The 20,955-nt window shown below is 41.2% G+C and overlaps 1 protein-coding gene across 5 annotated transcripts in view; it reads left to right on the top strand.

Annotated features, from left to right (window-relative positions):
• CEP112 (centrosomal protein 112) overlaps positions 1-20,955 on the top strand; it is a 179,882-nt gene that overhangs the window by 26,756 nt on the left and 132,171 nt on the right. For all 5 annotated transcript variants that reach the window (XM_071816767.1, XM_071816770.1, XM_071816768.1 and 2 more), the window contains 9 exons: positions 2,886-2,972; positions 4,850-4,949; positions 5,483-5,601; positions 7,223-7,366; positions 9,901-10,055; positions 10,383-10,512; positions 10,652-10,744; positions 11,355-11,414; positions 14,470-14,549. In XM_071816767.1, coding sequence (XP_071672868.1) covers positions 2,886-2,972; positions 4,850-4,949; positions 5,483-5,601; positions 7,223-7,366; positions 9,901-10,055; positions 10,383-10,512; positions 10,652-10,744; positions 11,355-11,414; positions 14,470-14,549 — 968 coding nt within the window. The remainder of the gene's footprint in view (positions 1-2,885; positions 2,973-4,849; positions 4,950-5,482; positions 5,602-7,222; positions 7,367-9,900; positions 10,056-10,382; positions 10,513-10,651; positions 10,745-11,354; positions 11,415-14,469; positions 14,550-20,955) is intronic.

Below are 20,955 nucleotides of genomic sequence, written 5' to 3'. Positions count from 1 at the left end.
TGAAGCAGACAGGGCAGGAAAATGTCTGGGGTGCTAGAACTTCAGAATTTCCTTATGTTTCTAGAAGTTGAGTCATTTGGAAGTTATTGCCTTCCATGAGGAATTGGCTTGGGGATTTTTCAAGAGTGGGATTTGTTGTTTGGGTGTTTTTTTGTTTTTCTATTCAAAGTAATGGATTTCGTTATTGCAGTGCTTGCCTTCATTAAGAGCTGACTTCTGTATCTTGGACAACCCCATTTTTCAAATGTGTTGTTTGATTGCAAGTAACTCTTCCAAAATGAAGCTGCCTGTCCTTTTTGGAAAGTAGCCCCCAAATCCATGACATTTTAAGGCATTCTCATTCTGCCGGAATTAGTGCGATGAATTAATCAACTAAAATTGAGAACTAGAATGGCGTTGAGTGGAAGGTAAATGACAAGAAGTGGGAGCCAACCGTGGGTACAGGGATTTCTGCTGCCAACCTGGGCGAGAAGAACCATGTGGCTGAGAATAGTCACCATCACTTGGATTAAATATGGGCATGTATTTCCAAGACGGATTTTTGAGTTTGTTTCTGTTCTTTCAACCTATAGAATAATAAAATGTAGACCAGATCTCAGCTGATGCAAACCGCCAAGGATTAATTTACATCAGCCAAGAGGCTCGCGCGATATTAATGAGTTTTAAATGTAATGTGTTTGTGTGGATTTAACAGCTCCGCGAGTGCCATAGCTATACATCAGTAATTCATAAGCTTTTAATGTAATTCAAGTAGATTGCAGTCTCTTTCATGTTTAGTTTCTAGTATTTGTGTTTTTACAAGACCTTCATATTTATTTATGGAATGTTCACAAACTGTCTATCTGCAAGTGGATTACTGTGCTCATTTTTTGAAATCACCACTTATTTATCACTGGGAACTAAGATTTTCTTCTATAATGTCACTTTTTTGGAGGGATATATGCATATATTTATTTCAATATATACATTTACATATATTTTATGAATAGAACATGCATTTTTATTGTGGTGCTGTTAAAAGAGATGGCTGACAGCTGAGAATACCCTCTGCTTTCTTTGGATTAATTCTCAATCTAACTTTCTCCCCCCTGGGTAATAGGCATAGGACTGTGTGCGTCTTTAGCCTGGGGAGATCCGCAGCCTCTTTCTCTGTGGTGTAACAAGCAGGGTTGTGCTTTGGGTATCAGTGGGTGCGGAGTCGGGAAATCAAAAGAATTTGCTGCTCTTGCTTCTCTGTTTTCAGTTCTTAAGGAGCTTTCTGTATTTAATGAAAGTATTAATGAAATACAAGGGCAAGTGTGGAGTCTTGAATCTGGGCAGGAACAACCCCAGGTTCCAGTGTAAGTTGGGGAATGAGCTATTAGAGAGCAGCGTAGGGGAAAGGGACCTGGGGGTCCTGGGGACAGCAGGGTGACCATGAGCCAGCACTGGGCCCTTGTGGCCAGGAAGGTCAAGGGTACCTGGGGTGGGTTAGAAGGGGTGGTCAGTAGGTCAGAGAGGTTCTCCTGCCCCTCTGCTCTGCCCTGGGGAGACCACACCTGGAATCTTGTGTCCAGTTGTGGCTCCTCAGTTCCAGAAGGACAGGGAACTGCTGCAGAGAGTCCAGCGCAGCCACCAAGATGCTGAAGGGAGTGGAGCATCTCCCGTGTGAGGAAAGGCTGAGGGAGCTGGGGCTCTGGAGCTGGAGAAGAGGAGACTGAGGGGTGACCTCATTAATGGTTACAGATATCTGAAGGGTGAGTGTCAGGAGGATGGAGCCAGGCTCTTCTTGGTGACAACCAGTGATAGGACAAGGGGTAATGGGTTCAAACTGGAACACAGGAGGTTCCACTTAAATTTGAGAAGCAACTTGTTCCTGGTGAGGGTGTCAGAGCCTGGCCCAGGCTGCCCAGGGAGGTTGTGGAGTCTCCTTCTCTGCAGACATTCAAACCCGCCTGGACACCTTCCTGTGGAACCTCAGCTGGGTGTTTTTCTGGTGGCGAGAGGCCCCGTGAAGGTGTTTGCTGGGGAGATGTTGGTTCTCACACACCAAGGACTTTGGTCTTTCCTAAATCCAGTGGGTTCGTTGGGGTCTGTCACTCCAAATAAATTTTTCTGCCCACTTTGCTCTCTGAACAGGAGAAATGGCTGAACGTGGGAGTGGAATCCGCTTAATCTGAACTCGAGGTGTCGTTTTGGCTTCTTAGAAAACTCTGAGAAACGCTAAATTCCCGTCATATTTGCTGCGTCCTCAATGACACAAGATGCAAGAGATTAAAAATACTTTCTGAAGATGAAAACGTTGACTATAAGAAGCGGCAATGTGCTATTGTCAGGGGGGTTCAAGTGCGCTACTGTGAACAAACACAAGCAGGAAATGTATTTCAGCAATCGAGTTCAGCAGCGATGGCCTTAATCCCAGTATAAGTCACCTGTAAAAGGAAATGTGCTTATGTTGTGAAAGCTCTGAATCACAGAAAACAAACAAAAATAAAGTGCATCCGGGCTGAAGGACGTTCTTTGTGTAAATGTAACACCTGCCTGGGTGATAAAAGCAAGTTTACCATACTTGGTATATTAACAGAGATCTTAAAAGTTTCATTCTTAAAGTGTTTGTTTAAATAAGGGATGATGGCTTTTTCTGGGTAGCAGCAGTTGGTTTTGTTGCCAACTAAAACATCTTACACGTTGATTTGCTAAATAAATATCTTAGGCCAAGATCTTTTAATCAGTTTTGTCAAATAAATACGAAAATACTGAGAAACCGAATATACCGTTTTGATAGCCATGATTTGTTGATGACTTCTGCTTGCCTTCTCAAAGAGATAAATGTAAAGTTTATAAGTTGCGCAGCGGTCGTTATTCTTTATTTTAATTCATATATCTGTTCAATTTTGGTTTTAAAGCTGGACATGAAAATGAAAATAGCAGAAGGCAAATTTCATGAAGAAAAGCTGAAGCTGCAGCAGAAGCACGATGCCGATGTTCAGAAGGTAAGAAGTGTTTGTTTTTTCCAGTGATGGTACATAGAACAAAATAATGGTCTGATTGCAGTAAATGATTTGCAGTTGTGCTTGGACTTCTTCACAAAGTAAGATTGTGGGTAACGGTTTGTATAAGCTGATGGGAATGCAGAGTGTTCTATAACATAAACTTAGGAAGGGAAAAACGCTTGCAGAAAGCAGAAGAGCGGATGAAAACACAAGGTGATTTGTTTGTTTGAACAAGACACAAGCAGCCGAACAGCTTCTCTGCATTCATGTGCTGATGAAATCATACACTCAGGGCTTTTCTTCCAGAGAGAAAGCACTTGTGTAATAGCAAAATATGAACAAAAAATTAAGTTTTTATGGACAGAATACAAAAAATTAAGTAGGAAAATCTGCAAGTCTCCTACATATGTTCCTACTAATACAACCGTAATGCTCGTTCTCATGTCTCCGTTTCAACACTGTATCTTAAAGCACAGGCTGGTCAATAAACAGTTTGTTATTGATGTTATTGTGTTGTTAAAGCTCTATGTGGCTTTTAGTTCTTCCCAGCAATAAAGCAACACCAGATATACTTCCCTTGGGTTAAGTTGGATTTGTCTTTTATTGTGTTGCGTAACAGCGCTTTTGGAAAGATTACCGAAAGCCTACCAAAGACCATACTGTTACTTTTAATACTGTCTTTTAAACACAGGGGGTCAAATTCGACGAGGTGCTGAGTGCTTTCCAAGTGCTGGGGTCCCAGAACATGACGGGAGTTAAATGCTCAGTGTCAGGATCACAATGACTTATCCCGCTTTAAGCCTGGCCTTACTCAGTACCTCGGTTTTGTTTCTTAAGACTGAGTCAGAGACTTGGAGGAAATGAGTTGACACAACACGATGCCACATCAAAGGCTCCCGAAAGGATGTGAATATTTGGTCAGGTGCATATTTGGCTCATCTGTTCCCAAAGTCCGCGAGCACAAGAAGCTGGCAAAGGGGAGAGTCGAAAGGAAACAGCTTTGTGAGAATAAGAAATAGTTGAAATGCTTTCTCATCCCTTGAGTTGTCATCCTTTTTCTGATTCATGTTAGGATTCCGTCTTTTGAAGTTGGATATTTTGGAAGAGGTTAAACAGTGTCGTATTAATCTTTAAAGGCACAAAACATTTAATGCAGATGGAGTAATATTGTTTTAAGATGAAAGCTTCTGTTTGATGAGAGATTTGGGGCACTGTTATAAAATTTCTGCAACTTTAATGATTGTCTTAAATACAAATTTTAAATTAAAATACGATCTCAAAGGGCGCAAATATTGGAGCATTTTTTCCCCCAAAACCAACGTGTACAGAAATGTGAACGCAGTTCCACCTCATGTACTTGCTCTATTGCAACCCATCGTTTCCTGCAATACAAGCAAAGAATTGCAATTGGTGAAGTACAAAAGAATGTAATGAAATTCACCAATTACTTAAGTATTTCTTAAACCTGCAGAGAATGGTAGACACCTCTAAATATTATCAGGCAACATAAATATGAAAAGGGAAACAAATCCTTTCTGTTTGCAGTAGTAGCAGCATGAAACTTCCCGACTCAACAAAAGCAACATTGGATTTGCCTAAGTTTAAAGGAAAACAACAACACCCCCCCAAAAAAAGCACCATAAAGCTCCTTTCTAACCTACTCTGCTGCCTACATTTATCTAAATCCATCCATTGTTTATGACTTGATGGTCTTAACTGTGAAAATGACTTTGATTTAAGTGCTTGGTCCTGCACGACCTAAGCACTGGTTGAAGGCAGCTCCTTTGACAGAGACCACTCTGTTATTTTGTGCACCGCTTATAGTTTTGTGGGGTTTTTTGACTTTTATTAAAGCACTGTGATTTTTTCCCCTGCAGATCTTGGATAGAAAGAATGATGAAATAGAGGTGATGAAGTCCCTCTACAAAAACAAACAGAACGAAGCTGAGGAGACCATTAGAAAACTGGAGAAAAAAGGTGATTTATTGTTTTTAGTTTTGCAGTTGTTTTCTGTGTGGTGGCACCGTAACCGCATCCTTGCCCTGGCGATGCCCTCAGGTGTCCCTTCTGGGTGCAGGTGTCCCTTTCCTCTTCAGTTGCAGGTCTTGACCTGCTTTTTTCCTTTAGTTTTTTAGAGCCTTGTCCAGTGGTCTTTGCTGTACAGTTTCCAAACTTAATTTCCTTGCCTATCTTGGGCATTCAGCCTTCATGAGAACCTTTTCTCCTAGGGGTGGACATCAAATCAGGTTAAAAATGCCCGTTTTCTTTAGGTTCTACAGAATTTTGATGGTTGTATTATATATTTACTGCTCGAGTAAGGAAAGCTCACTATTCTGTAAACAGAGAGAACACCTTGTAATGTTTTAGTGACACAGAATCTAAGTGCTGAATTTTAAAGCAGATACATCAAGTATTTTTAAAACTGCTGTGGTCTGATTGCATCTGTTGCCAGCGTTGGAAGCTCCCAAGGTATTTCTTGAATGGTTGTTTGTTTTTCCCATTTCTGACAGTTCAGACCCTTGTTCGTGAGTCACAAGTCGTCAGAGAAGCGAAAGAGAAGCAGATTGTGGAGTTAAAGAAGATGTGTGAGCAGAGCAATGATTCTCTGAACAACGAGTGGGAGAAAAGGGTAATGACTAATGCTTGCTTTGAAGGACTCCTGCGGTCTGGGAAAATACATTTTGTCACTTAAAGAAAAAAGAAATATAAGGAATATGTTGCTTTTAGTGATATTTTCTTACGTTGATTTTATTTTTTTTTGTGGAGTAATTTCGCAAGACTGTTTTGCTGGTGCTTCCCGGCCTCAGCCACCAGCTACTCCCCCTGATCCAGGTTCCAGTGTAAGTTGGGGAATGACCTATTAGAGAGCGGTGTAGGGGAAAGGGACCTGGTGGTCCTGGGGACAGCAGGGTGACCATGAGCCAGCACTGGGCCCTTGTGGCCAGGAAGGCCAATGGTACCTGGGGTGGGTTAGAAGGGGGTGGTCAGTAGGTCAGAGAGGTTCTCCTGCCCCTCTGCTCTGCCCTGGGGAGACCACACCTGGAATATTGTGTGCAGTTGTGGCCCCTCAGTTCCAGAAGGACAGGGAACTGCTGGAGAGAGTCCAGCGCAGCCACCAAGATGCTGAAGGGAGTGGAGCATCTCCCGTGTGAGGAAAGGCTGAGGGAGCTGGGGCTCTGGAGCTGGAGAAGAGGAGACTGAGGGGTGACCTCATTCATGGTTACAGATATAGAAAGGGTGAGTGTCAGGAGGATGGAGCCAGGCTCTTCTCAGTGACAACCAATGACAGGACAAGGGGCAATGGGTTCAAACTGGAACACAAGAGGTTCCACTTAAATTTGAGAAGAAACTTCTTCCTGGTGAGGGTGGCAGAGCCTGGCCCAGGCTGCCCAGGGAGGTTGTGGAGTCTCCTTCTCTGCAGACATTCAAACCCGCCTGGACCCCTTCCTGTGGAACCTCAGCTGGGTGTTCCTGCTCCGTGGGGGGATTGCACTGGATGAGCTTTCCAGGTCCCTTCAACCCCTGACATTCTGGGATTTTGTGATCCGGGTTCCTCTGCCCCTTGAAAAGTCTCGGAATGTGTCAAGGAAACGTTGATTTCCGGTTGACCTGACATGGAATTTTAATCTTGGTAAACCTGCTGCTACCTGCTACCTGCTATTGAACTACTGTTTTTTGCATTGGGTCATGAATTCTTCAGTGTATTTTTATTTATTCTGAGGTTGAAGAGAGCAGCAAAGCTGCATGTTTATTGCAAGAGAGCTTCACCTTTGTGCAGATTGTTGTCAGTATTTGTCTTGCTTTACCTTTCTTGGGAAAAGGGGAGTCACAAAAAGGGCAGAACCACCTCCTTTCATAGATGAAACATGCTGTTAATTTTTTTGCAGCCCTGGATCTGGAAGTCATGTTGGTTTTAATTCCTGTCCTGTAAGAGATAAATCATACATCTTGTCCTTTGTGCTTAAGACCTTGAGGCTTCAATGTTAGGTGGGTTATTTTGTTATAGAGAAGCATTATCTGCAGCCCGAAGTCATCTCACTTCTTGTGGTTATTGAACAAGTGTTGTAATTGTCGCCAGTGATGTCAATGTGCAAACAAGAAGGCAAATTAAAATGCTAATATTTATTTTAACTTAATGATGTTAAGTGAAATTGGAGTGTGCTTGTTACTCTATTTATATGCTATAATAATATAAAACTCATGCTGGTTTTATATGCCATTTATTACCTGGCGATCTCTGTGCGGTGCAGCTCCACAACGCGGTGGCGGAGATGGAGAAGGAGAAGTTCACGATTCGGAAGAAGCACACGGAGGACATGCAGGAGCTGCTCGAGGACACCAACGCGCGGCTCAGCAAGATGGAGGAGGATTACTTGGAACAGATCAAGTCAACCGTGAGTTTTTGTTGTAAATACAACCACAAAAGCAAGTGTCTCTTGCAGTGTTCAAATTTCATGTGTAAAATGAACCTAAATGTTGTTGAGCGGAGGAATATTTCTAATGGTGCGATGTAGTCATTTTGTCTTGGGAGAGAACAAGAGTCCTGCAGCCGGTCCTACCAAAGGTTCTTCCCCCTGGGGAAAATCCATGGAAATACAGCCCTTCAGTGAATATTACCCAGATACATGTGTGTGTTGAAGGAATATTTTTATCATTTCTCACTGATTTTGATTCAAATTAACGAAACTTTTGTCTCTGTGGTTTTGCAGACTATAAAAAAGGGTTTCTATACCACATCTATTTTCATGGATACATGTGGCTTCTTACCCGCCCCCTCTTTGAATGATCAAATACTTCTGTTAGATTAAAAATCTAATAAAAAGGATAGTTAAAATAATTGCTGTATTACTCTAATTGATTTCATTGCTTTCCTAGAATAATTAAAAACATGTAAGCAAGTGTAATCTGGATTTTGTGCCTGCTATATAACTAATATAAAAAGCAAAAAAAACCCCAAGAAAGCATCCCATACTTTTTATCAGGGTGAGGCATGAAGAAAATTAAATCAGTGAAAAGACAATGTCAAACAAAATTTATTCCTTTATTAATGAATGTTGAATTTAAACATTGGCATTCAGATCATGTCATAGGTAACAGTAAATACAGAGAAAAATGGACACAGTCTGTCAGCAGGATTGAATTTAAGAACCATCAAAAGTAGACAGATCTTGCTGAGCAGCTTCTGATTTAATAATTAAACAAGGTAGAGTTCAAGGCAGGGCTTAAGATGAAAGACCAGACTGTCACTGGAAATTAGCTTTCTTTTTTCCTCGCTCTTTCTTTCTCTCTCTTGATTTCTTTTTTCTGGTTGGTGTTTCAGAGTTCCCTTGTTCAGAGTTTCTCGTTGCCAGGGATGCCATTGCTGTCAGCAAGTGAAATGGGCTGAGCCGTTTCACTGCTACGGCAGAGCGGAGAGGGCGGGTTCTGTGCGTTGGGCCAGTATCAGCTCAGAGGGGCAGAATTATGACATTTGGCGATATGTTAAGTACAAATTTCCTTTTTTGAGGTTCCTGCATTGCTCCAGGCTTATTTAACAATTCTCCGACACTTGGGGCGCTGACTTGAGATGGCAGATGTTTGATTTTAATTTTACTTTAACAGAGAGTGAAAACAGTGTTCCGCTTCCCTCACCTTCAGGCCTGTGTTAATATGAAAATACCTCTGACCTGTTCATCCTGGAAGAGCAGCTGTGCCTTATTTCTTGACTCCAGCCTCCTGAGTTGTTCTTCTCTCATTTCTGTGCATATTAACATAAATTTAGGGAGGAAAGGGATGTGGCACAGTAGTCTCTTGCTACCTGGCTGTTGGAGGCCTGGATCCAGTGCAGTGCCTCAGGGGTCAGTGCTGGGGCTGTATTATTCAATATATTCATCAATGATTTGGATGAGGGGATAGAGTGACTGTCAGCAAGTTTGCTGATGACACCAAGCTGGGAGGAGTGGCTGACACTGGAAGCTGTGCTGCCATCAGAGACCTGGACAGGCTGGAGAGCTGGGCGGGGAAAAATGTAATGAAATAGAACAAGGGCAAGTGTAGAGTCTGGAATCTGGGCAGGAACAACCCCAGGTTCCAGTGTAAGTTGGGGAATGAGCTATTAGAGAGCAGTGTAGGGGAAAGGGACCTGGGTGTCCTGGGGACAGCAGGGTGACCATGAGCCAGCGCTGGGCCCTTGTGGCCAGGAAGGCCAATGGTACCTGGTGTGGGTTAGAAGGGGGTGGTCAGTAGGTCAGAGAGGTTCTCCTGCCCCTCTGCTCTGCCCTGGGGAGACCACACCTGGAATGTTGTGTCCAGTTGTGGCCCCTCAGTTCCAGGAGGACAAGGAAATTTGATATGTATATGTATTTATGTCTATAAACATAGGATGTGATAAAAGTGCTCAGACGAATATTTGAGCATGAAATAGCTCCAGATTTAACTGGGTGCTATATAGTTTAATATGTTTTCTAGCTGACTTTTATAGCTGCTCATCACTATAATGAGCAGTATAATCTTTTTGTATATGTAATTTTTTCCTCAGATGCTTTCCTAAATGTAGGCTGTACATATTGCTAGTGATAGCACACTTTTTGATTAATGAAAGGTCTAAAAATGCCCTATATGTATACTCATCCATTACAGTTTTCCATAGAAACATCTGTTGTCTCTCCCGTTTTAAAAGATTTGTAGTTTAGGAATCAGTTGCACACGCTGTTTTGCTTAGGGGAGAACACGTGTTGCTTTAGGAGGGGAATAGACATCCATATTTTCAAGATTTATTTATTTTTATGTACAACATAGAATTCACTGTCATGATTGATGACAGCTTTGCTATTGTAGCTCTTGTGTCTCTGGACCACCAAAGAACCTTGTTGCTCCAGGCTACTGAATAACAACAGGGGGATACCCTCGTTTCTTCTGGTGTTTTCTCAACAATGACCTATTCTTTCAGAACCAGACGGTGAAGAAACTGGAGGCTCGTGTCCAGCAGTTGACAGTTGAGGCTGAAAATAGTAATTTACAGCGTCAAAAGTTATCTCAGGAAAAGACGGATGCAGAGCAACGTTACCAGGCGGTTTGCTCTGAACTTCAGGAAGTGAAAGCAAGGTAATTAAATAGAACTTGCTGTTTTTCATGTTGAACAATATGGAATTACCTGAAGCGAGTAGTTTTTATTTCAAGAGCTCAGTGATGGTAATTGGCAGTAGAAAATTGTCATTAAAACGTATTAATTGATGTAGAACTCATTTTGGAGCTGACCCAAGTGACCATCGTAAGAAGTCCGTTATCTTTCTTTTATTCAGAAGCATTTCATTCCGTTACCATGGGCACATGGTACAGGTGGACTTGCAGACTCTGTAGAATTGATACCGAGCAGGTAAAATACCAAAATATGAAAGTGATTTCCATATTCTGTTTGCTTGCTGCTTGTAGGCTCTGCTCCCTTCAGAAAGACAAGGACCATATTGTAAAGGAGTACGAGGAGACCATTCAACAACTACAAAGTAAATACGAAGTTGATATCAGTTTTGCAAAGCAGGAACATGCTCTGTCTGCAGCTAAGGTATGCTTCCATGTAGAATAACCAAAAGTGATGTGTCCAGCCTTGTCAACTCATACAATGTTCTTTTTTCAGTTTGATAATTTTTTTCCAGGCACCTTTGAGACATAAATTTAATCCTTTTTGTGTTAAATCCCTACAGGCATCCGATGCGATTGAAGAATTACAGCACAGTGTGTCTCTGTTAAAACAACAGTTGCAAGATTCAGACCATCAGAGGCAGCAACAGCTGAGGGTGAGCCCTGAATTTCTTACTCAAGAGTGACCAGCCCTTCTTACTTTTTCCACTGATTTGAGTGTTTAGATAGCCGTATTAAATGTACTTATATATAACGTGCATCTTTGTATTGTATTCATACAAATATATAAAACGTCACCTTATGCTTAAAGGTTGACTTAAAAACTTTAAAATAGTTTTTCTTGCTGTTGAACAGTTCAGTTCAATATTCTGTCTTCCTATAGGCATTTAAATTAATCCTTCTATCTCAGGGTAATGAGTTCCACATCTGTGTCATGTATCAATCCTGTTGGAGTCTTGGCATCTACTCTTCCTCCCATGTCTTTCATTTCCCAGTTGATGTAGGACAGAACGGCATTTTAATAGCTCAGGAGAACAAGTTGCTGTTTCTCTTTAGAAAACACGAATCATGACTTCAGAGATTGTTTTGTTATGGGTGGATATTTTTGCTGTCGGTTGAATTTTTGGTGTATGTCAGAGAATTTTTCAATGATGATATAAGGTGGACTTTTAATTTTGATGGACAGTTTTATAAAATGGAAAATGTGCTGCTTTGAAATGAAAGAAAAATGTGATTTGTTTCTTTAGAATACGTATCCCTTTGCAGGATCAAGAACACAAGCTTCAACAGAACAAACTTCACTTGGAGCGTGCGTATGAAAAACAGGTAATATTTTCAGGAAAATAGACCATCTTTGCACATTTCCACTTTTGTTGTAGACAGAAGCTAAAGGTTTAAATTCTGAAATTCCCAAAGAAGTACATTTTGGAATCTAAGCATTTCACGTGGGTTGGAAAAATAATTGGACCAATTCAAGGAGGATCTTAAGCCCAGAGATGTTGGCTCTCATTCTTGGAACCTCATTCTGGAACTGAGGGGCCACAACTGGACACAATATTCCAGGTGTGGTCTCCCCAGGGCAGAGTAGAGGGGCAGGAGAACCTCTCTGACCTACTGACCACCCCCTTCTAACCCACCCCAGGTACCATTGGCTTCCTGGCCACAAGGGCCCAGTGCTGGCTCATGGTCATCCTGCTGTCCCCAGGACCCCCAGCTCCCTTTCCCCTACACTGCTCTCTAATAGCTCATTCCCCAACTTACACTGGAACCTGGGGCTGTTCCTGCCCAGATTCCAGACTCTACACTTGCCCTTGTTCTATTTCATTACATTTTTCCCCGCCCAGCTCTCCAGCCTGTCCAGGTCTCTGGATGGCAGCACAGCTTCCAGTGTCAGCCACTCCTCCCAGCTTGGTGTCACCAGCAAACTTGCTGACGGTCACTCTATTCCCTCATCCAAGTCATTGATGAATATATTGAATAATACCGGCCCCAGTACTGACCCCTGAGGCACTGCACTGGATCCAGGCCTCAACTGGACCCTGCCCCATTGACCACGACTCTCTTGTCAACATGCATTGTTTTTACATCAGCAGCTTAAATTAAAGAACGTGTGTTTCATCAAAACCACTTCATCTTAAAGCACTTTGTAAATACTGTCTGTTCTTTTAGACTTTAAACATCAATAGGCTTTAAATTAAACTTCAATTTTAGCGATGTTATGTGTTCAGCTCATGCAGTGTTTAGTAAGAGGATGTGTTCGATGGCTATTTAATTGAAAGGATGTGTTATTCAAACACGTCATTTCCAAATGTGGCAAATTTATAACATAAAATAATGGGTTGTGATCATAGCTACTTGTCACTTGGTAATTGCGTTTGCAGCGTCAATCGTAGTGAGTTTTTGGTTTGAGTTGGTGCCTTCTGCTGCATTGCATTCAAACCCCTTCTCATTCCAAGATATGTTTTGGTCTAATCCTAGCCTACATTTGTCTTTTTAGACAAGTCATAGTTTCTGCTAATGTTGGCCTCAATAGAAGTATAGGATTGGAATAACATTGCAGGTCAAAATAGAAATGTATTAGCATAACTTCTAGCTGCTGAAATATAGTGGCCAGTGGTTTATTGTAATACATCACTTCCTCTGCAGACAAATAGGGATTAAGTGTGGCTGGTAATATTTCCGAACGCCATCAATCGCTATTAAACTTAGTGATTCTGGACAAAAGGTGGATGTATCTGTGTGACCTGTCTGTGCTGGCGCTGGCCTGTGTGGATCCTGAGCGAGGTTTGAGGGGCGTTTGGGGGGATCCTCCTTTAGTTCAGCGTCTGCGCACGTCGGGAGTCAGCGCGGATATTGAGGTTGTAACCTGGTGTCAGGAAACGAGAAAGTAGCCCCTTTATTTTTAATAGGTAACTTACAGCAGTTCGCCTGGTCATAAATTTTGATGTAACTGTGTTTTCAAAATAATCTGAGATAGGAGGAGAAAAAGAATACATGTGAACAATCTGTGGATATAAATCCATAAAATAGTGTAGATTGAGCCATAAAGTACTAAACCAAGCTTGCTTTCAAGTAAAGGAATCATGAAGTCTCTGGTGCAATCTGTTCACTTAAGAACCTACCCATTATCTAATAATCTCTATTAGCCTACAGTGGCTATTGCCTGCTAGGATATTTAAACATCAAACAAAGAATAGGTAGTAACCCTAAATGTCACTGTTTGATTAAATGTGCTTATCTGCTGAATCAGGAACCGGTTGGGCTAAATGGTTTTACAAGCAAAGGAAACACCTGCTTTTTATAAATAATCGACCGCTTGTTTTCCAAACATTCAACTAAGCGTAGGAACAGTGACAGATTATTCCTGAGAGCCATTCCCGAACCAGCTGTTCAATAGATATCATTTTACTGGGTTGGGCAATACCTTTGGTAGGAGCCCTTTGGTTTGGAGGCTCTTTCAAAGCAGCCAGGTGTTCAGACTTCCATGGAAAAAACACCTACATGGACCTGCTTACATAGAGAATCTCTAAATTTGGCTTTTAATTGGATTGTACTCTTATGCTTCTGGCTATACACTTATTAAAAGATGTTTTTCTTTATTATAGTGACTTAAGAGTATGTAATATTGGAAATTATTGTAGGTGGATAAAGGATTTTCCGTGCTTACCATCTGATAAGGAAAACCATGGTTAGTAGGTGATGTTGCCACAGCGTGACCCCATTTTGGAGGTGTCTGTGTTCTGGGTTCGCAAGTGCCACAACCCCCCCATTTCCAAATGGGGTTTCTAGTACCTCGATGCAAAATGGAAAAACAAAGAGTTTTCTATAATGATTCAAACACTGGTTTGATTTCACTGGCTCAGGAATTCATCAGTACCAAACCACTTTTCCTCAAAGTTTTACTTTCCTATGAATACCCTCAGCTAGTTAATATTTGAGTATGTATTATCCTAAAGGAATGTTATTTCCTGTCTTTCTGTATTTTTAGTGCTGCAAGAATTGATAACAAGTAGTTCATTTGTAGTATTCACAAACTGCTAAGTGGAGAATACACCATAGAGAATCCATGTCATTATTTTAGGCAGATTTCCAGACGCTTTCCTGGATTTATCTAAAGAAAATTTAGTTGCTTTTTATGTAATTACTATTTCTTTCTTCTAGAGAATAATATTCCTTTTGAGAAGAAAAATAGCTCTGTTGGCTCTGTTCTCATGCTTCAAATCTATTAAGCCTTATTCTTACATTTTAGGTAATTTTAGAAACATATAGATGGTTACCTATGTCACTGCAAAAGAAATAGTTTTCATAATTTAAAATAACATTTGTTTTTAATGAGACTTTCTTATAGCTAAAATATGGTCTTTTTTCCTTCCAATGGTAGATTCAAGGCATCCGGAATGATCTTGATAAAGAAAGAGGGGATGCTCAAAAGAAAGTTCGCAAACTGGAAGAGACTTTGAAGTAAGTGAACAGGGGATAATTGTTGCACCATCCCTATTTATTTAGTCAGATTTCTTAAATAAACTTGTGCTTTGGCTTATCTAACTGCCTGCCTATAGTTTGTCTGGGTTATCTTCCCGTTGTAAATCTTTAGGGGTCTAGTCAGCCCTACAGATTAAAAACGTAAAGCAAGAACCAAACCTTATTTTTCAGGTGTAGGTGAGGCTTGGAGAAAAGCTCTACAGCAAGCAGAAGGTACCTCTCAATAACTAATTCAGAACGGGTTTTATTGCTCACCCTGTACATTAAAAAACTAACCAGGGTGCAACAAGTTTGGTGTTTTCTGCACAGGGAGCGGTTCCCATCCAGCAGATCCACATGCGACAAGATCGACTCTTGTTACGCTGCTCCCATTTTTGATTATGTAAAATATTATTTCCATGTGTTTATCCAGTTTAAATTCAAAGTTAGGGACATAATTTCTACGGAAAACAGATTGTACTGAAGCAAACCAGGAGTTATTTGCTGAAACTACTCGGTTAAATGTTGTAGTGTATCTTCTATAGGCTGATGGGGCGTTGCGAATGTACTCATATTCAATAAAAGTCACAGAGCTGAAGTCTGTATTGCTTTATTTCCATAATATCTTAGGTATTTGGCATAGAGACTATCTTAAATCACTACAGACATTAATAAAAACCTCTAGCTTTTAATCTTTACATTCTTTACACTGACTGTTATTTATAATTTTAGGGAGATTGTATTCTTATCAACTAAACGGAATCTTTTAGTATTTTAACATCTGATTCATTGATAGTGTAGTTGCATTAATTATCTTCCACAGCTTTCAAATAACATCAGTCTGCACTTATGTTAATAAAATAAGTCTGAGCAGCCAGTGGACTGTCAACTCAGAGTTTATTCCCCATATCTTGGTGCAGAACAGATTGGAGATGCTCCAGTTTGGGCAATGGGTGAATGTACTGCGGGTTTGGGACTTGGTTTATGGTGAACAGTGCTGTGCTGAGGAGCTCCTCATTTATTTCACATATTCCCTCGCTGTAATTAAGCTTAGGTTGTGGGTTTGGGTTAGAGGAAGGGTTTGATAGGCTGGACTTTGAAGAACCCGGTTTAGTGGTACATCTTGCAGGGTTGAAGATGATGGGGACACAGGCCAGTCCCACAGCACCAACGCTTCTGGACAAAAATCACCGTTTTTACATATATATGATTATATACAATATGTATGTAAGTAATACAAACCAAGCAGTAATACTTCTGTGTCACAAATGGGTGACTTCCTCATGGCCTTATTTTTCATCGCTGCAAAAATTAGTCTTTTGCCATTCATATGAATTCCCAAAACGTAACATCTTGTGTGAAAACGCTTTATTTTGCCGTATTTCTTTGACTTTGCGGAGTCAAATGAATTACAAGCTAAGGCAGGCACAGCAAACCTTTAGAAAACAACCTTCTGTTCCTTGAGAGGGGTGAGAATCTAGTTCACCATCTTCAATAGACGCGATGCCTTGTGGAATTGCGGCTCGGAACACAGGAGGCGCATCAGCAGTTTCTCATAAACCCCTTTGATCTGAATGCGCTCTGATTCGGAAATGGCCACAGGATTATATCTTGAGTAGTTGCTAGTCAGCTGCCAACACGCAGAAAGGGAAGCAGCAGGCGTTTTACTGACTTATTATTATTATTATTATCATCATCATTACTAATATTATTGCAGCAGTGTGACAGCAAACAGTGCTATTGCAGTTCGCACCATCTCCACGTAGCTGCGTAATAAAAGTGGTTTGAGACATTGCGTGGAAGGGTAAAATCCCCATTTCTAAAAGTGTCTTTCACTTCAAATAAATAGCATCACCAGAATTTTAATACTGCGTAGTTTGTGGAAGGTTTTTATTCTTCTTCTGAAGTTTATGGTAGAAATATCCGTCAAAACCAAATCTTTTGCAAAAGAATTGCTCTAATACTCGTGACTATTGGTGGTGACTTTTAGATATAAGTTTTGTATTTAGTTTAGCAACACATGTCATAGGCACTGCCAAATAGCAAAAGGGACTATAGGAAGGATTTTTCTAGAATGTCATTTAATCTGCATTTGTATAATAACAAAGTATTCTTTAAAAGCCTCTGTGTAATTACTAGAGGGGAAAGGTTGTTCCTCTAATCCCTTTAGTTTGGTCACATAAAATATGTCATGAGAGGGGGTTGCAAATAAGGCTAAATCTCTGCGGTTCTTATCTCTCTTATTTTATGTGGAGGAATGGGAAATAAAGAGGTGTAGTTACATTAGAATTTGTCACACTACAGATTGAGCTCAATACAACAGAAAAAAATTAAGAAAAAAGTCTGTATCCATTTGTTGCTGAAGAAATTACATGGAAGAGAAGGAAAAGGTCTCGCTGACTTTATACAACACTGTTATCCGGAATAGCTCTCAGCATAATCTGTTCCCTTGCTCTGTGAAATTTGGATGCCTATTTATTAAAGCATTCTTTTTTGTGTTTTTTGAGGTGTTTGTCCATCCTGAGATGGAGTTTTCGGACTAAATTATGGACATAAATGAGAGCTGAGGCTGTTACCATCTGTCACCTGCTGGAGGTGCAGAACATCTGGCTGCTGCTGGATTTTTGGGATGATGGTTATGATGGTTCTCACGTACCGGAAGTAATGATGGGATTTGGTTTAATGCTTTTTGGTTTGCGTGTCTCATATACAAAACAATACTTAACTGAAATAAGCCTTTCCTGAGTTCTTAATCTTCTATTCTGTAATGTGATTGAAGGAAACGTTTTTTCCCAAGTCGCATTGGGAGAAACGAGGTGTTACCCGCGCAGGTGCAGGTGTTGTGACCGCAGGTTGAAGCGTCCAGGAGCGTGCACTGGCTGCAGTTTAATGCTTAGGGACGTTCTCCCTCTCAATCTTTGCCTTGTTTTTTAAAATCTGCCCCCAGAGCCAAATCTCAGCACTTTGCAAGTGGTTGATGATACAGAGCAAATGCTTAGCAGCTGGTTTATTGAAAGTCACTTAATAAAATTGTTTATTTACATAAGAAACCAGCAACACCTCCTTTCTCCAGCGCTTTGCTCCCCCTCCTCTGAACTTGTTTCCAACTCTCTGGGAAGAAAGAGGGGCTGAGCTCGCCAGGAAGCAGCAGAGCGGCTCCGCTCTACGAGCGCATTGGGATCCTTACAGCCATTTCTGAAGTGCGCACGTACGGTTGTCACAGTGTTTTGTGACTGGGGTTAGATGGCAGACCAACGTTTTCAAAGCCTTTTCAAGCAAAGGCATAGTGGTGCATGCAGATGTTCGGTAAAATACAGAAATAAAAGTAATTTACGTTTCGTCCTATAGAGCATATGTGCACGTATTTTCTCTGGGAATCCTTGGCGTGAGAATCAGGGAATCAGTTGATTTCTCTTTGTGGATGGTGCCATGGAATTCCCTCGCTGTAGAATTAAAAAGGCTCTTCAGTATTCCCAATATGATGGTTGTGTCAGTTCTTCATTCCTCCGTAGGCTGATGCCAGACTCCTATCCAGAGTCTTGGTCAAGTATAGTTAATTGATACCAATATATCTTTCAAATTTCTGCTTCTGTGTGTAGTACAGTTATTACTACTACAGGCTTTGTCTCAAAGTATCTGGTAAAAATGCATTTGCATTTACTAAAACAAGTGGGCAAAATGCTGTTTTGGGAAGGAAATAACTTTTTTTTTTTTGGTACCAGTTACTCTTCTTGAAACCTTAGTGAATTCTTTAGTCAAAGGGCTTCTGCTTGTCATCTCCTCATGTGCTTTGCCAGTCACAGAATCCCAGAATGTCAGGGGTTGAAGGGACCTGGAAAGCTCATCCAGTGCAATCCCCCCATGGAGCAGGAACACCCAGCTGAGGTTCCACAGGAAGGGGTCCAGGCGGGTTTGAATGTCTGCAGAGAAGGAGACTCCACAACCTCCCTGGGCAGCCTGGGCCAGGCTCTGCCACCCTCATCATGAAGAAGTTTCTTCTCAAATTTCAGTGGAACCTCTTGTGTTCCAGTTTGAACCCATTACCCCTTGTCCTATCATTGGTTGTCACCGAGAAGAACCTGGCTCCATCCTCCTGACACTCACCCTTTAGATATCTGTAACCATGAATGAGGTCACCCCTCAGTCTCCTCTTCTCCAGCTCCAGAGCCCCAGCTCCCTCAGCCTTTCCTCACACGGGAGATGCTCCACTCCCTTCAGCATCTTTGTTGCCCTGATACGCCTTGAGATGGCACCAAGGAGAAGCCGTTCCATCAGGTTCCCAGGGATGGAGGTGAGGCTGACCGGTCTAGAGTTACCCGAGTCCTCCTTCTGAGTCATTTGTTCCCTACCTGACATGGTCAGAAGAGACACAGAGCTTGTCCTGAGGTTTTAAACTCTGTACTAATGCTTGTAGAGCCTTAGGAGAACAGGTTTTACATCAGACTTACTCAAAAGGTAGATGGCAGAAGGATATGCAGTAAATAGCAGTGAATATAGTTTCTTTTTAGTTTGCAGGTTACAGTTGCATAATTTTGAGTTTACTATTAGGTTGGATCCCAACATTTTAAAGAAGTTACATTTGGACTTTCAACACATACAGAAATTATTTTTAAACCCCTGTGACTTGCGGTGGTTTTTGAGAATTTAATTATATCAAACCCTTTCAGAACTTTCTTTTGAAACAGCTGCTTCTTCAGGATACTGTAGGATGGATTGTGTTGGATGGACTGCCCGTGGTGGTCGATGTCGTAGATATCATTGCATGCAGGAGAACACAACCACATGATAATCATCAATACAGCGGTAGATAAATAAATGGAGTGATAGCATCAACCACAAGTTGATTTTTTGTTCCTTTCTTGCTCCTCTAAGTTGAATCCAGATTGTGAGTAATTACTTGTTGTTGTTAATATTTTTAGGATAATTGCCTAAGTGTAGCTCTTTTCCTATAGTTAATTCCATTTTTCCTTGAAAATGAAGTATTTGTGTGTGGAGGAATTCTTGTAGGAATGGAAAAACTATTACTATTTAAAGCCGGAAATAATTAAAGAAATATGAGGAGCCATTGTCTTTAATTCCAAATGTTGCAATAAAGAACATTGTTAGGAGTTTATACTCGTGCTCATTGTGTTCATCATTCTCTTTTATTAAAACGTTTGGTGTTGTCTTGTTACAACAGTTGCAATACACAAAAAAGCAAACTGATTTAAACCCGGTGGTCACGTTAAGTGGCTGAAGAGTTTGGCTATAATTTTCCTTTTTTCAAACGGAGCTGTGTGGTTTTTGGTGGTGGGGTTTTTTCGGTCTCTAAAATGAGTGGAAAAGCAGCCAGCTGTTCTCCACTTGGTGCTCGGGCTGAGCATCTGAAACCTTTTAGAGCAAAAGCAGTCAAAGTTTCCAGCATATTGTAAACATTCCTGCAGCCCTGGCGAACATGCTGACATAACCCTCGCTCTAGGAGGCACCATGTAAAGTATGAACAGCGGACAGAAAAATGCGGTAGCTTTAGTTAATAGTCTCACTTAAAGGAAAGAAATAAAGTGTTCTATTAACTATTTACAGCCTTTCATTTTCTTTCACCAGTTTCTCTGGAGGCCTACTGGCGATAATGAAATATGGATTTAAAGGGGAGCTTCAGTTGTACGAAAGAAAGTAACAGTTGATTTTAAATCCTTGTCAATGGGAACATTATGTCCCTGAAGATGGTTATAGAGATATCACATGACATCTTTTTAATAATAGCAACGAATAAGATGAGATAGAACTGTATGAAATGAGGAGCGTTGCCTTGCGTGATGAAGAGCGTTGGTGCATCATGCTCTAACACTTAGCCATAAAAATAGTTACCTTAAATATATAGAATGACAGAACAAATACTGTAGCCTTGTACCTCATTATATAGACGAGTGATATGGTTTGGTTTTGGATTCTTTACGTACTCAAAACTGGTGTTTGCTGGTGTAGCCGTGGTTGTCCGAGGTGGAAGAGAAGCAGGATTGGTGGGAAAGTATTTATTGTATTAAGGGCTTTTTGACCCAGGGTTTTTTTATCAGCACCTCTTTGAAATAATAAACCTGGCGTGCTTCAAGCTAAGGCAATTAGTTTGATGTTTCATGTAGAATTCTGTATTGGAAAAGATGGAGAGAGTCTTAATACTGTTGTTTCATCTTGGTTGTCTTTGATTTGCCACCCAGCGTTGGCTCTTGCGCTCCTCTCACGTCTCGGGCCGGTCGTTGTTGGTGTGAAGTGATTCCCCTGGCCTGGCTCCCCTCTGCTCCGCCGTCTCTCCCATGCTTTGTCCTTCAGATGGTTTATTTTACCCGCCCTCCAGCTTTCTGTGCCGCAGCCCCGCTCTCTGATCCCTGTCTCTTCCTTCTTCGCACCTCTACTCCGGGTATCTCATGAA

This window comes from Patagioenas fasciata, chromosome 18, assembly GCF_037038585.1.
Source record: "Patagioenas fasciata isolate bPatFas1 chromosome 18, bPatFas1.hap1, whole genome shotgun sequence".
Classification (NCBI taxonomy): Eukaryota; Metazoa; Chordata; class Aves; order Columbiformes; family Columbidae; genus Patagioenas; species Patagioenas fasciata.
Note: the sequence above shows the minus strand (reverse complement) of the source record. Positions and strands in the feature narration are given on the sequence as shown.